Source organism: Pongo pygmaeus, chromosome 7 (genome assembly GCF_028885625.2).
Source record: "Pongo pygmaeus isolate AG05252 chromosome 7, NHGRI_mPonPyg2-v2.0_pri, whole genome shotgun sequence".
In the NCBI taxonomy this organism is placed as follows: domain Eukaryota; kingdom Metazoa; phylum Chordata; class Mammalia; order Primates; family Hominidae; genus Pongo; species Pongo pygmaeus.
In genome coordinates, this window is record NC_072380.2 from 93,815,198 (window position 1) to 93,829,816 (window position 14,619).

At 40.1% G+C, this 14,619-nt stretch overlaps 1 protein-coding gene and 1 pseudogene across 3 annotated transcripts; both read right to left on the minus strand.

Annotated features, from left to right (window-relative positions):
- Nucleotides 1-516: 516 nt before the first annotated feature.
- LOC129042820 (ferritin heavy chain-like) lies at nucleotides 517-1,289 on the minus strand (annotated as a pseudogene).
- Nucleotides 1,290-3,992: 2,703 nt separating this feature from the next.
- FABP12 (fatty acid binding protein 12) lies at nucleotides 3,993-12,915 on the minus strand. 3 transcript variants are annotated; one of them, XM_054499138.2, is made up of 5 exons: nucleotides 12,795-12,915; nucleotides 10,220-10,385; nucleotides 8,420-8,592; nucleotides 6,027-6,128; nucleotides 3,993-4,140 (listed from the first exon to the last, which is right to left on the minus strand). In XM_054499138.2, the coding sequence occupies exons 2-5, from the start codon at nucleotides 10,290-10,292 to the stop codon at nucleotides 4,087-4,089; spliced, it is 402 nt and encodes a 133-aa protein (XP_054355113.2). In that variant the 5' UTR covers nucleotides 10,293-10,385; nucleotides 12,795-12,915; the 3' UTR covers nucleotides 3,993-4,086. The 3 variants fall into 3 exon arrangements, with proteins under 3 accessions (XP_054355113.2, XP_054355112.2, XP_054355114.2); XM_054499137.2 differs by having other exon boundaries at nucleotides 10,220-11,101; nucleotides 12,795-12,905; XM_054499139.2 differs by lacking the exon at nucleotides 3,993-4,140 and adding an exon at nucleotides 5,255-5,359 and having other exon boundaries at nucleotides 12,795-12,896.
- Nucleotides 12,916-14,619: the final 1,704 nt, after the last annotated feature.

The following is a 14,619-nucleotide window of genomic DNA, read 5'->3' on the forward strand; positions in this document are numbered from 1 at the left end:
TCTTAAATCTTCAGCTCCAAAAAGTAACCTTTCTGATCAGTTCAGGGCATGAGAGTTCATGTAGGGTGGATTTCTCAGGCTTTACAAGTTCAGGTTAGTGGTTTTAATAATGCATTTATTTATCATATTCATTATTACATAAAAAGACTCTAAAAGAAACTCTAATAATTATTTTCTTGATTTCTGGCGTTGCATTCTGGCATGCTTCTCCAGAAATTAAGACCTATTTTGAAGTCTGGCCTTGGTATTGATTAGCTGAGGAACTTTAAGGAAACCGTTTAGCCTATCTGAGTCTCAGTTTAATCTCAAAGAGAAAATGAAGTTATGCATAGAAAGTTTAAACACAGTGCCTGACACTTAGCAAGACTCAACAACAGCTGTTATCATTGTTATTATTTCATTTTCCATCTCAGGTTGTCAACTGACTTATTCAAATAAAACTTGATTTTCCCAAACTTATAGACAGGAAATATTCAACATTAACTGTACTGTTTAAATAAACCTAAACGCCTTCTCTTTCTTTTTTTATTTTTTATTTATTTTTTTTGTTACCAAATTTCTTTATTTGAAGGAATGGTACAAATCAAAGAACTTAAGTGGATGTTTTGGTACAACTTATAGAAAAGGTAAAGGAAACCCCAACATGCATGCATTGCCTTGGTGACCAGGGAAGTCACCCCACGGCTATGGGGAAATTAGCCTGAGACTTAGCTTTCATTATCACTGTCTCCCAGGGTGTGCTTGTCAAAGAGATACTCTGCCAAGCCAGATTCGGGTGCTCCCATCTTGCGCAAGTTGGTCACGTGGTCACCCAATTCTTTGATGGCTTTCACCTGCTCATTCAGGTAATGTGTCTCAATGAAGTCACACAAATGAGGGTCATTTTTGTCAGTGGCCAGTCTGTGCAGTTCCAGTAGTGACTGATTCACATTTTTTTTCCAAATGTAATGCACACTCCATCGCATTCAGCCCGCTCTCCCAGTCATCAGAGTCTGGTTTCTTGATATCCTGAAGGAAGATTGGGCCACCTTATTGGTTCTGCAGCTTCATCAGTTTCTCAGCATGTTCCCTCTCCTCATGAGACTGGTAAAGAAAGCATTTGGCAAAGTTCTTCAAAGCCACATTATCGCGGTCAAAGTGTAAGACATGGACAGGTAAATATAGGAGGCGCAGAGCTCCAGGTTGATCTGGCGGTTGATGGCGGCCTCTGAGTCCTGGTTGTAGTTCTGGCGCACCTGCGAGGTGGACGCGGTCGCCATGGCGGCGACTAAAGAGAGGCGGCTGCGGCGGCGGCGCTGGAGCGGCGGCGGGGGCCTTGGGGCGGTCCGAGGGCGCGGTGAAGAGGTGAGTGACGGCTGGCTATGAGCGGCCGGCCTGGCTGGGGGAAGAGCGCCGGGTTCCGTTCAAGCACTGTTGAAGCAGGAAGCCCCGACAACTCTCGGCGAAGAACGTCTCCACCTTCTCTTTCTTTAGTTGGTGTTTTTTAAATTTCTGTTCTAGCAATATTTTAGCTACGTCTGAATCAAATAATATGATTTTGTTTAAAACCCCAAACTTTTCCCAGCTTAAAAAGAACAGGTTATGCCTCACTAGGAATAACTCCATATTCCTTAAATATCCTGACTGATGATTACTGACTTGAGCTCAATTAATGCAAACTGCACTGAGGCTGTGGCCCGGAAAGAGAGATGTCATGAAAAGGAGTGATAGGAGTCCATTCATGCTGATATGTCTGCCGCCCTATTGCTAGTTGTCTTCCATCCTGGGCAAAGCAATTATTCACCAAGAAAGTGGTTTTAGATCTTTCTCTCCAAGTAGAAACATTTGTTTTATGGCGGGGCGTGTGGCTCACACCTATAATCCCAGCCACTTTGGGAGGCCGAGGTGGATGGATCAGTTGAGGTCAGGAGTTCCAGACCAGCCTGGCCAACATGGCGAAATCCTGTCTCTACTAAAAATACAAAAATAGCTGGGCATAGTGGTGTGTACCTGTAATCCCAGCTACTAGGGAGGCTGAGGCAGAAGAATCGCTTGAACCTGGGAGGCAGAGGTTGCAGTGAGACAAGATTGCACCACTGCACACCAACCTGGACAACAGAGCAAGATTCCATCTAAAAAACAGAAAGAAAAAAGAAAATAAACATTTGTTTTATAATCTGTTGCTTATACATTCCTGGAGATTAGCACAACCATGTGATGTCTTTCCAATATATCACTTCTCTATGAAGTTGATCTAGAGCAGCAAGCATGACGTCATTCTCCTTCTATCCCCAGCTCTCATGCAGTGCCTGGTGCACAGCAGATGTGCAGCAAATCCTGAATTACAACATCACTCTGGAGCTGTGGTATATCTTGTTTGATTTGGTTTATTTAGATCAGTTTCCCAACCATCCCTGAGAGAGATGCACTTCGATCAACCACAGTGAATGACCTTCTACTTTAATGATTCCCAACTGCATAAAGGAAATGAGAAGACAGGAGGCATGCTGCTCATCTCTCCTGGAAATGTGCAGTTGCTATTGTTGTATTTTTGTGGGTTGTTTTTTCAGTTGAGTACTCAAACATCCCTAGATTTTATCAGATTGTTGACAAATTAAATCATATTAACATCTACATCCAATGTCATGCTCCTGTTCATGAAAAACTCTAGCCCTTGAAAGTCCATCCTTCTTCCAGCCCCTGGCCCCCAGGTGTTCCTGAGAGTCATCAGGGATGTCTTTCCTGGGTTCTCCTGGTATCTGCTAACTATCCCTTCAGCACAAGCCTTCCTGCATTGGTTCTTATTGCCTACGAGAGTATCTTCATGACCACAGCAGGCAAGACAACCTAATGCCAAAGCCAGGAGCACTGTTTTTCAAAGTTCCGATAGCTACTGACTGTGGAGGTGTCAGAGCAGTCCTGGGCTCCTTTCCAAGCTTCTCCTCTGTCTTTGCAGCAAGCTGTTACCTGAGCCTGCAGTAGAGCTGCTCACATCCACAGCCATGCACAGGGCCTCAGGAAAACATCTCCTTCAGCATTTGCCTCGAATCCTCTCTCTGTCCAGTCCAAGTAGCTGAGGGTACAGATATCTTTCTGTGCCTTCCATTGTCCTCTTTGTCATTTCAGTACACCAAAAAATAAACAAGCATTTCTCCCACATCTACCAGACGACTGAGATCCCCCATATATCAATTCAGACAAATAAGCAATGACAGGCCTCAGGTTCAAATGGTAAAACTCTATATCCTCATCTGGACTCAGCTATGACATCCTGCTACACATTTTAAGACAAATGGAAGCTTGTTTATTCATTAGTATAATGTAGTATTACACTTGGTTCATAATTGTACACCATAAACCTCTTTCTACCTAACTGTTCCAATCTAAGTTCACTTTGTTATGGTTGTAAGGTTAATAACTGGGCAACATGGATTCTGGTTCTAATTCTTCCTGAAACCATCTGAGTGATAGTAAAGTGTACAATTAACTGACTCGGGCCTGTTCCCCCATCCACAAAATAAAGTGTTCAGTCCACACAGTTTCTAAAATCCCTCCTAAGCCTAAGAGTGCATGAGATTTTGTGCTAATAAAACAGAATATTCTTTGCAGTGGCTTTCAGTGATGTTGGTAGTGGATATGGTGTTCTCTGTCATAACAGTTTAGTATTACATTAGAATGTCAATTACTGCCTTAGTTCTAGACATGGTTTCTTATCTTTTCATATATAACTGAGGTGTACCTGCAAGGTGTGCTGTATTCTATTTATTAAAAAATATTATTTTCCCAATAAAGTGCAGATTATGTTGAATTTAGAGGGTGGACATAAAATGCATCATAAGAAAAAAATCAACATGAAGTGCCTCTCTGAAAATATTATCCCAGCCTTGCATTGAACAGGATATATCATCCTGGATTCTCATGGCCACGAATGCCAAAGTACTACGTGATACAGGCATGTGCAACTTGCCAAGCAAAATTATTGATGCTTGTGCAAAGAAAGGCTCTCTCATATTAATAGTCATAATATTTTACTTTGGAGTTTTATTTAAACAACCTCAGTAGTTTGGAGGACAGCTTGAGAAAGCCTTAAGAGTTTGAGACTGACTTTCATGATACTTTCTCATATGTTCGTGTACAGATAACACTGTTCACAGCGCTTTCCTACAAGACAAAAGAAATATGAGGTATTTCAGTATAGTTAGGGAAATTAACATTTAGACAAGTGCAAACTAAGTACTATCCATACATACATTCCTTAAAAATATTGAAAGAGAGTCCGGGCGCAGTGGCTCACACCTGTAATCCCAGCACTTTGGGAGGCCAAGTTGGGCACATCACCTGAGGTCAGGAGTTCAAGATCAGCCTGGCCAACACGGTGAAACTCCATCTCTACTAAAAATACAAAAATTAGCCGGGGACGATGGCACGTGCCTATAGTCCCAGCTACTCAGAAGGCTGAGGCAGGAGAATCACTTGAACCTGGGAGGTGGATGTTGCAGTGAGCCAAGATCGCACCACTGCACTCCAGCCTGGATGACACAGTGAGACTCCATCTCAAAAAAAAAAAAAAAATATATATATATAGATAGATAGATAGATAGATAGATCTATATAGACTATAGATAGGACCTATCCGTTAGCTGGTTTTGCCATGTTCTATATAACCTATATATGGCGAATCACATATATGTGGTATATTTAGGGTATATATAATGTTTATATATGTATAAAGCAAGGCATACAATTTGGAATTTAAGTTTTTATTTAAATATTTTAAATGCCAACATTGATGCATTTTGCTATTTTACATACTCTACACTTTCTAAATGATAATACTAGCTTACATTGACATAGTATTTTATGGTTTTCAGGGCACTAATATACACATGATGATACTTAATTCTCTCAGAAAACTTTGGCAAAGACACTGTCTACATCTTGAAGGCAAGGAATCTGAATCTTGAAGAGATTAAATGAATTGTCCAAAGTCACATAAGTACTGAATGGCAGGGGTAGAAATCCACATCCTTTGATTCTGAGTGTAGTGTTCTTCCTAATGAACTATGAAAGCTTTCTGTTTATTGGCTAATGTCATTATAAACAGCAATAAAATCAATCATCCTTAGTCTTCCCCTTGTGAATTTATAAGGAATAAAATGTACTCTTCATTGTAGAAAGAAAAAAAATCACTGTATTAAGAAACAAGGTTAGATTTTTGTAACCTACACACGAATCTTGCATATTCCCTTAGAACTATTTTATATTATGTAGAAAGTTACCTTTTTACTCATTTGGTATAGGTGGGGGTTTGGGAGAAGGAAAATCATGAACACACATTCTTCTACTCTGGAGAAGTGGGGAAGGTGACCTGGGAAACCATCTGAAAGGGAGCAGGATGGATTCTATAAAATATAGAGTGTTCAATGAAAACAACCTGATGCTCATCCCAGTACCATCACATTTTTCTAGCTGCATATCCTTAGGTAAGTCAATGTCTGAATTTCAGTTTCCTCACTGTTAAATGGGATAATAAGCTTTACTTTACAGGATTATTGTGGAAATTGGGAAATAATATTAATATATGAAAACATAGGGACATGATAGTGACGTGTATTAACTCATTCATACACCAAAAAAACACCACTTCAGCTTCTTATCCCCGGTCTAGAATTCCTTTTCATGTTTTTGTTTGGTGTTGAGATGGAAAAACAGTGAGAAGTTAATCCTAGAGTGGAGTAGAGGATTGGCAACAACGCTCAACCCCTGCTAAAATCTTCATTGCACAAATACACACTTGCTTTGTTTTACCTGTGAGTCAAAGGATTAGGCTGCATAATATTTTCATTCTCTTTAGTTTTTTAGTTCCTCAATCCACACACATTTTATATAATGCTTATGATTATACATTTATCTCATAATTTTTTTCTCATTCTTTTAAACTATGAGAACAAGGAAAATAGCATTCATTTTCATTGTTTGAGAACAAGCTGTGATTTTTTATTAGTGGTTGCAGAAGGTGGGAAGAAAGCGAGGATGGGCTAACTCACCACCACCATTTTCCCATCCACCAGCTTTCTCGTTATGGTGGTTTCTTTGCCATCCCAGTCCTGAACTTGAATCAGGGACTCCTTATCTAAGGTTACTTTACTCTGAAAAACAGAAAAAACTAAATTCAGATCATCTTGTCATATTTCAACACTAAAATTTTATCAGGCGGCAAATTCTTTTTAGCTGTTGTAATACTCTCAGGTAGTTTTAGAATGGTGTTGACAACTCTATTTTAAGACTTTGTCAGCAGTAAAATTGTTGGCTAATTCTGCTGAAGAAAAAAGGTTTTACAAGAGTAAAACTGTAATATTATCTTGAAGAATAAGTAAAATGTTCTTTCTTTTTCTTTTTTTTTGAGACAGAGTTTCGCTCTTGTCACCCAGGCTGGAGTGCAATGGTGTGATCTCGGCTCACTGCAACCTCCGACTCCCTGGTTCAAGCAATTCTCCTGCCTCAGCCTCCCAAGTAGCTGGGATTACAGGCACATACCCCCACACCCAGCTAATTTTTGTATTTTTAGTAAAGATGGGGTTTCACCATGTTGGCCAGGATGGTCTTGAATCTCCTGACCTTGTGATCTGCCCACATTGGCCTCCCAAAGCGCTGGGATTACAGGCATGAGCCACCACACCCGGCCATGAAATGTTCTTTTTATCTTTGACTGTGTAAGCAGAGTATTATCTTTTTGCATAAAGACTTACAAATACATTTTAACTTTCAAAATAAGTGTGAAACTCCAGCCTGGACAGCACAGTGAGACCCCCATCTCCATAAAAAATAAAAAATTAGCCAGGTGTTGTGGCATATGCCTATAGTCCCAGCTACTTGGGAAGTTGAGGTGGGAGAATCACCTGAGCCCAGGTGGTTGAGGCTACAGTGAGCCAAGATTGTACCACCACACTCCAGCCTGGGCAACAGAGACCCTGTCTCAATAAAAAATAATAATAATAATAATACATGTGAAACTAATTCAAAATCCCATCATATGAGCTTACTTAAAAGAAAGAAGGCCTCTTTCCTCTTCTTATCCCAATAATATTTTCCAGTTTTTTGTTGTTGTTGTTGTTGTTGTTGGAGATGGGGTATCACTGTGTCATCCAGGCTAGAATGCAGTGGTGCAATCATGGCTCACTGCAGCTTCAACCTCCTGTGCTCCAGCAATCCTCCCACCTTAGCTTCCCGGGTAGCTGGAACTATAGGCACGCACCACCACAGTGGCTAATCTTTGTGTTTTTTGTAGGGGCGGGATCCTGCTGTGTTGTTCAGGCTGGTCGTAGACTCCTGGCATCAAGCAATCCTCCCGTTTTGGCTTCCCAAAGTGCTGGGATTACAGGCATGAGCTACTGCACCCAACCTAGCTTTTTTATTCTAGTAGATTTTTAAAAATTTAGCATAGAAATCCATATTAAGCATTTAAGTCAAAAATTTTCTTCCATTTTATATGGTACAAGAATTTGAACTCTCATATTCATTTAGTAACTGTCTATTACAGTGGCATGATAGTTCCTTTTATCAGGATATTACCCTCCATATAGTTTAACAATCCTCTATTGAGTTCATTCATTCAAATAATAAATATTTATTGAATAACTGTCATGACCAAGCACGGGGTTCTGTGAAACAGACAGGACATCCTGTTTTGGATGAGCTTACATTCTGGTGTAGAGAAAAAGACTGTAAACAATATGTATAGAAGTAAATTACATATTATAAATAAATAATATATTCCTGAGATATGAATGAAAACTCTGTGTGGCACTTTCAGGGTGAGACAATAAAAAGCCCGTGTCTCTTTATCTTGGTGTTGGAGAAGACCACAATGTCCACAGGTGGTAGTTGAACTTCTTTTCACGTGGATCCCTGAGAGATTAGGAGGAGCAGATTTCCTGTTTACTCCACTACACACACACAAACTTCCCCAACGCCACCCGACACTACATATGTACTGTAAGTTAGAAATAAATCCCCATTGTGTTAACTCACTCCAGGCTTGGGGTTCACTGTTACAGTGGCATAACCTTACCTATACCAGCTAATACAAGGTTTATTTTTATGTGTGGAAAACTGCTACAAAATGGATAGGGAAAACTTTTGTTTCTGAGAAACTAAACAGTAATCTAGGGAAATGATTCTCAAAACGTGGTCTGCTAAGCGTCTGCATCAGATTCATTAAAAATGCAATTTTCAGGGCCTCTGGCAGTGAGCAGGAGGCATTTTTCACAAGCATCCCAGAAGATTTGTATCTTCACGTGTGACATCCTTAGACCTATGTTTTAGACAAAAGTTTCTCTTAAGGACTTCAGATATGTTTGCTAGAATTGCTTACTTACCTAGGATGATATCTGACTAATATTCTTTTGAAATGTGTCTGAAAGACTGTCGTAGGCCTCACCTTTGTTTTGTGGCCACCTGGCGTGATTTCCTCAAACTCTTCTCCCAGCTTAAAGGAGATCTCACTATTTTTAAAGATGCTTTTGGTTTTTATTGTGATGACATCTCCATCTGTACTGATGGTCACAGTGGGTTTTGCCAAACGGCCCAGTTTCCTGCTGGCTCTTCCTATACCTGGGAACCAGATAAAAGGAGTATTATCTTTTTGCATAAAGAATTACAAATACATTACATTACAATACAATATTTAAATCTGTTGTTGACTCCAAAAACTCAACATTATCTGTATAATTCTTTGCTAACTAGGAGGTTTGCAAATTGAACAGATTTAATGAGGCATGACTTCACATATCCCAAGCCAGCAGCTCCACCATTACATGTTAAAATAGACTATTTTTGCAGAAAAAAAAATCTGTCTCCAGTTTTTGTTTAGTGAGTATTCTTTTTCACTAGTCCAGTAGCTATTAATCTTACTGATTTTTGAACCCCTTTGAAAATCTGATTAAAGCTATCAACCATCTCCCTATTTTAAAATTATATCCACTCACATGCAAACAAAATACTTTGATATGGATTTTGCCAGATATTTAGCTCTTCACTTATATTCTTACATGTATACATATATGGGCTTGTTTCCTTAATGATGTATGTTTTTATTGTGGTAAAATATTCATAACATAAGTTTACCATTTGACGTTACAATTCAGTGGTATTGAGTACATCACAATGTTGTGCAAGCATCACCATTATTTATAGGATTTTTAAAAATATGTTATATCTACTGTTTTTCAACTTGCTTTTTCCCCTTATCTGTATGTCTTGAAAATTTTCCATGTCACTCCATATAGATATATACTTTTTCATAGTACATAACATTCCACAGTGTGTATAGACCAAAATTTATTTTGTCTGTCTCCCTGTTGATGAACAATTCATTTGTTTCCATTTTGGTTATTACAAATAATTATGCAGTGAACATCCTTGTATACACAGCTCTGTGCAGCACATGTAGGAGTATTTTCAGTAGAAACAGCATTACATATACTGCAGTACCTAAGTTAAAATTCTAAGGGAAGATATATTGGGAAAATACTATAATGTAGTTCATGGAATTCATATCATAAAACATGGTCACAGGATGTGACAGATTGGATAATTGTTCCTAAAAATATTCACATCCTAATTCCTGGAACCTGTGAATGTTACCTTTGCATGTTAGGAGACTGTGCAGATGTGGTTAATTTAAGGATCTTGAGATGGGGAGTTTATCCTGGATTATCAGAGCAGACCTCAAACATAATCATAAATTTCCTTTTAAGACAGAGGAAGAGGGATGCTATACTACAGAAGAAGAGAGAGCAGTGTGAAAATGGGAGCAAAATTTGGAGCATTGCTGGCACACACTAAGAAAAGTCAGCAGCCAGCAGAGGCTGAAAAACAAGATTACTCTGAACTTTATTCTGAAGATCCCCTAAAGCTTAGAGGAAACGTTTACAAAATAATCATTTTTAAAAATAGTTGTATTTTTTTGTTTTAAAACATTTATTAAAATCACTTGCTGTTTAGTATATGGTACATGCCTGCTTTGTTTATGTAAATTCATGGTAACTTATATGAGGGATTATTGTCAACTCCAACGTAGTTTTGCACAGAACTATATCTCGGTACTGAATCAATATTTATTTTTTCCTACGTGAAAAATTAGGGAGTCCAAGATTAATATTATTTTATACAGAGCAAGTTCTGTGCTATCAAAATGCCCATTTTTACTGGATATGATTTGCAAGTAAACACAGCTCACCCAGCTCCTTCATGTATTCTTCGAAATTTTCACAAGAAATGGACTTCCATTTTCCTTGGAGCTGGTCAATCATTTTGTCTGAGATAAGCTGATCTCAGAGAAAAGTAGTTTCCTGTGTATGCTGGTATTCCCTGAAGTAGTATGGGAACTTGTTTTTAATACAATTCTGGGTAGAGAATGAGATGAGAAAAGTCAGGAAATAAAATAAGGAACTCTAATCCTTGCAATGTTCCTTGAGTATCATCTAAAGCAGAAAAGCTTTCTTAAATGTAAATAAATCAGGATGAAAATGCAAACACAGTAGAGTGTTTAGCAGAACTAAATATACCTTTTCCGACACTAATTTAGCATCAAAACTAAATGTTACTTCCCTTCCCTAGCACCTGCCAGGCACAAAGCAATGTGTAAGGGCTGGGCCTGGACAGCTGTGTTTATGCCATGTAACTTTTGTGCCCAGGTCTCTCTCTTTCTCTGTCCAAAGATGATTCAGAAAAAGCCAATTTATTGGCTGTTTGAAGATCATTCTCATTCTTGATAGTTTGAACTAAACACCAGAGAGACTTCATAGATGGTACTTGACATTTGAAGTAAAAAGTTAAATTTAGTAAGGGCTAGAACAACCATTTTAAGTCAAGTGCACAATGAAAAAGAGAATGGGACAGAGAAAAAAGAAAGGAAAGAGATCATGTTACACACACATGCACACACACACACACACACAGCCCTGTTATTGACACTTTTCCAGGTGTCAGCTCAACTTCCCAACAGCTTAGAGAACCGTCATTGCCATGAGAACACCAAATATCTTCTAAGTCCTCTTTAATTTAGGCTAGTTTCTGTTCCTCTCAACCCCAACTGTAACATCTCAGTGTCCACTGATATCTGTAAGTCAGAACAAGGGTTAAGGAATATAAGAGCAAATCCATCAGCTAGAGAAGAGGGGACTCCAAGTGCTAAGTAAAGGACAAACATGCCCTTATACATTCTATCAGCCCCTGAGGACATCATTGTTAATTCTAGGCAGAACTTGATGTCCATAGGTTGACACAAAGTTATTAAGAAATACTGAAGTTATAAAATTATTTTAAGACAAGAATGGGGACATGGCATTTTATAATAATTCCCATTAAAATGTTAAATTTCCAAATTCTAATATCTTATCCAGGCCAATAGTCTTAGTGATAATTATTGAACTAACATTTATAAAGCAACTAGCATTACATGCCTAATATGAGGCTAAAAATTTTGCATACACTATTGATTTAATGTTCCACATATGGTTGGTAAAGATACTATAGTTTGGCCGGGTGCGGTGGCTTATGCCTGTAATCCCAGCACTTTGGGAGGCCCAGGTGGGTGGATCACAAGGTCAGGAGTTCGAGACCAGCCAGGTCAATATGGTAAAACCGTGTCTGCTAAAAATACAAAAATTAGCCAGGCATGGTGGGACATGCCTATAGTCCCAGCTACTCGGGAGGCTGAGGCAGAAGAATCGCTGGAACCCAGGAGGCAGAGGTTGCAGTGAGCCGAGATCGTGCCACTGCACTCCACTGCACTCCAGCCTGGGCGACAGAGCAAGACTCTGTGTCAAAAAAGCAAAACAAAACAAAACAAAACAAAAAGCCATAGTTCATTGGTTGGTTTTCCTGAGTAATTTGTACGACTATGCTCATTCAATTTAACAGGCATAAGGCTGAAGCCAGGAAATGACCCAACATTGAGGGTAATCTGGGCACTGAAGGCACTAAAATTCCCAGGATTTTTCAAGAAAATGTCGAATGTGCTGCCACGTATGTTGGATGCACATCGATCCCCTCCCACAAGGAAAATCACGACTGAAGATCATCTCCTTGAAGAAGATGTCGTATTGGGAGCAGTGTTTTTCCCTGTTGCTGACAGGTTAGACTTGCACAGGCATCAGTACTGAGGTATGAGACACAGCCCATTATATATGGCTTCTATCTCTGCACTGTGTCTCCTCCGTTCATGCATCAATCACATCAGCTCAGAGATTGCCTAATGTCAGCTGGCCTTGTCATTTTGTCTACTCTGTTGTTCCGTGCCTCTTCTGTGATTGATACTTTCTAGTGTTCATTAATACGAGAGCCAAAAATCTTCACATATTTTGCCCACTCCTATAGGTTCACACACATTCCTCTCCACCAAACATTCTTGTCTGCAATTTTTCAGTCCTTCTCCTTCCAGGTCCCTGACCAGCTTTTCAGACCATTCGCTTCCACCCATGGGTATGTATATGTTCCCATCCCAAGCCACTGTGTCCTCCACATAAAATAGAGAACAGGTACATGACTCTGAGCTTTGTCGATTGATATGATTTTCCTTACCAGTTCCTCAAGTCCCCCTCCACACTGCAAGTGTCATGAAACCACTGCCCATTTTTAACTTGCTTCCACACCCTGAGCTGACTGGTACATTAAACATGCTCAGGCTTTTTCTCCTCCTTTAGCTGGTCACATGGGACCCACATACTGTCTGAGGCATGATCTGAAGGAGGGGTGCTGGTGCTGCAGTGGTGGGTGACATGGGGATCTGCACCACCTGCTCATGCAGTTACCTTAGGACTTCTGGTCTTGTTTAGGCTTGACCCCAGATGCACGATTTGATCTCATGATGGACTTCTGCTGGATATACCTGACTTGATGACTCTGTGGGTCTGACGGAACCCAGCTCATAATGGACAGTTCCAGATACATTGTTACTTGATATCCTATAGTCAAGAATTCTCTCTCTATGGGGCCCCGGTAACACATTAGGCACTTTGTTTTAATAGGTGTATAAGTCTCTGGTACAGATGGCATGATCTTTCGTCACAACCCCAGACACTGGTGCTATGATGCTCACCCACACATATACATACACTCTCTCTCTCTCTCTCACACACACACACACCATACACATTATACTGCATACTTTCCTCTCACTAACACCTCCAGCATCGTGGAGTTTACCAATCGCATGACCCAAGCATCAGGGCAGCTCATATCACAGCCCTTCCTTCCTGCAGACTCTTTCCTGCTCTGGGCTCCACTCAAAGCAGGGAGCCTTTCATGCCATCCAGTATATGGGCTGCAGCACCTGCCTAAATGTGCAATATGCTGCCACTGTAAGCCAAAGAGTCCCACAAGAATTTTGGCAGAAGAGGCAAAATGTAGCATTTTGTCTTTTGGAAAAGATTTCCTTATATGCCCCTGGTCAAGCTGGACCCCTAAAAACTTTACTAGAAGTTGCCTCAATCATTACCAACTTTAACTCCCATATTCTGTGTTGAATGTGTCTTACCAAGGCCTCCAGTATACTAGCCACTTCTTGTTCATCCTGCCTAATAACATGATATTGTGCCAAGTGTCCCGACAGCCTAGATCTCATCTGATTATATTATGATAAAGAGTAGGAGTTAACATAGCCACAGGACTATGTTACAGGTGGTTCACGCCTGTAATCCCAGTACTTTGAGAGCCCGAGGTGGGAGGATCACCTGGGGTCAGGAGCTTGAGACCATCCTAGCCAACACGGCAAAACCCCATCTCTACTAAAAATTACAAAAGTTAGCTGGGTGTGGTGGTGGGCACCTGTAATCCAAGCTTCTCGGGAGGCTGAGGCAGGAGAATCACTTGAACCTGGGAGGTTGCAGTGAGCCGAGATCATGCCACTGCACTCCAGCTTGGGCAACAGAGTGAGACTCCAACTCGAAAAATTTAAAAAAAAAGTGTAAACATATACCATTTTCTATGCCATGCAAATGCAAATGGTTTCTTATCTTTCCTGACTGAGGTAGGAAAGAATGCGAAATATGGTCTGACTGAACACCATGTACCTGACACTGTATTAATTGGCACTAACAAAGATAACACATCAAGCACAGCAGCCACCATTGGGGTTATTAGTTGATTTTTCATTAGGCTAGAAATATTCTAAGATTCATTTGGATTTTGCAGTGATCAGACTCATGAATTAAATGGTGCTATGATATGAACCACCACCTTCTGCAGTCTTAAAGTCCTTTTGAGTAGCCCCAATTTCTGTCATTCCTCACTCCTCCCCTGCCACCAAATACAATGTTTTTTATTCACCATCTTATCAAGGGATGGAGAGAGGATAGCAGTGAAGAAGGTGGGAGTGTGAGGGTACAGTTTCAGAAGCTTCCATTTTGCCTTCCCCACTATGATAATTCTTGTTTGAATTAGAAAATGAGAAAGGTAGAACTTACTCCAGCAGCCAAGGAGTCAATCCCAATTACACATTCAGGGCCTAGGGAAATGACTTCTGGAGGAATCCACAGACCTACCGGACCTACTGAGACCTAGACTTTGGCCAGGATTCTATTTATTACCTAGCTGCTGTATGTCTTCACTGTAACATGATGATGTGGCACTCTGTGA

Coding starts and splice junctions, on each gene's coding strand:
- FABP12 (XM_054499138.2), bottom strand. CDS start 10,292: ATGATTGACCAGCTCCAAGGAAAATGGAAGTCCATTTCTTGTGAAAAT. Junction 8,593..10,219: donor AGAATACATGAAGGAGCTGG/GTGAGCTGTGTT, acceptor TCTGGTTCCCAG/GTATAGGAAGAGCCAGCAGG. Junction 4,141..6,026: donor TGGATGGGAAAATGGTGGTG/GTGAGTTAGCCC, acceptor TTTGTCTTGTAG/GAAAGCGCTGTGAACAGTGT.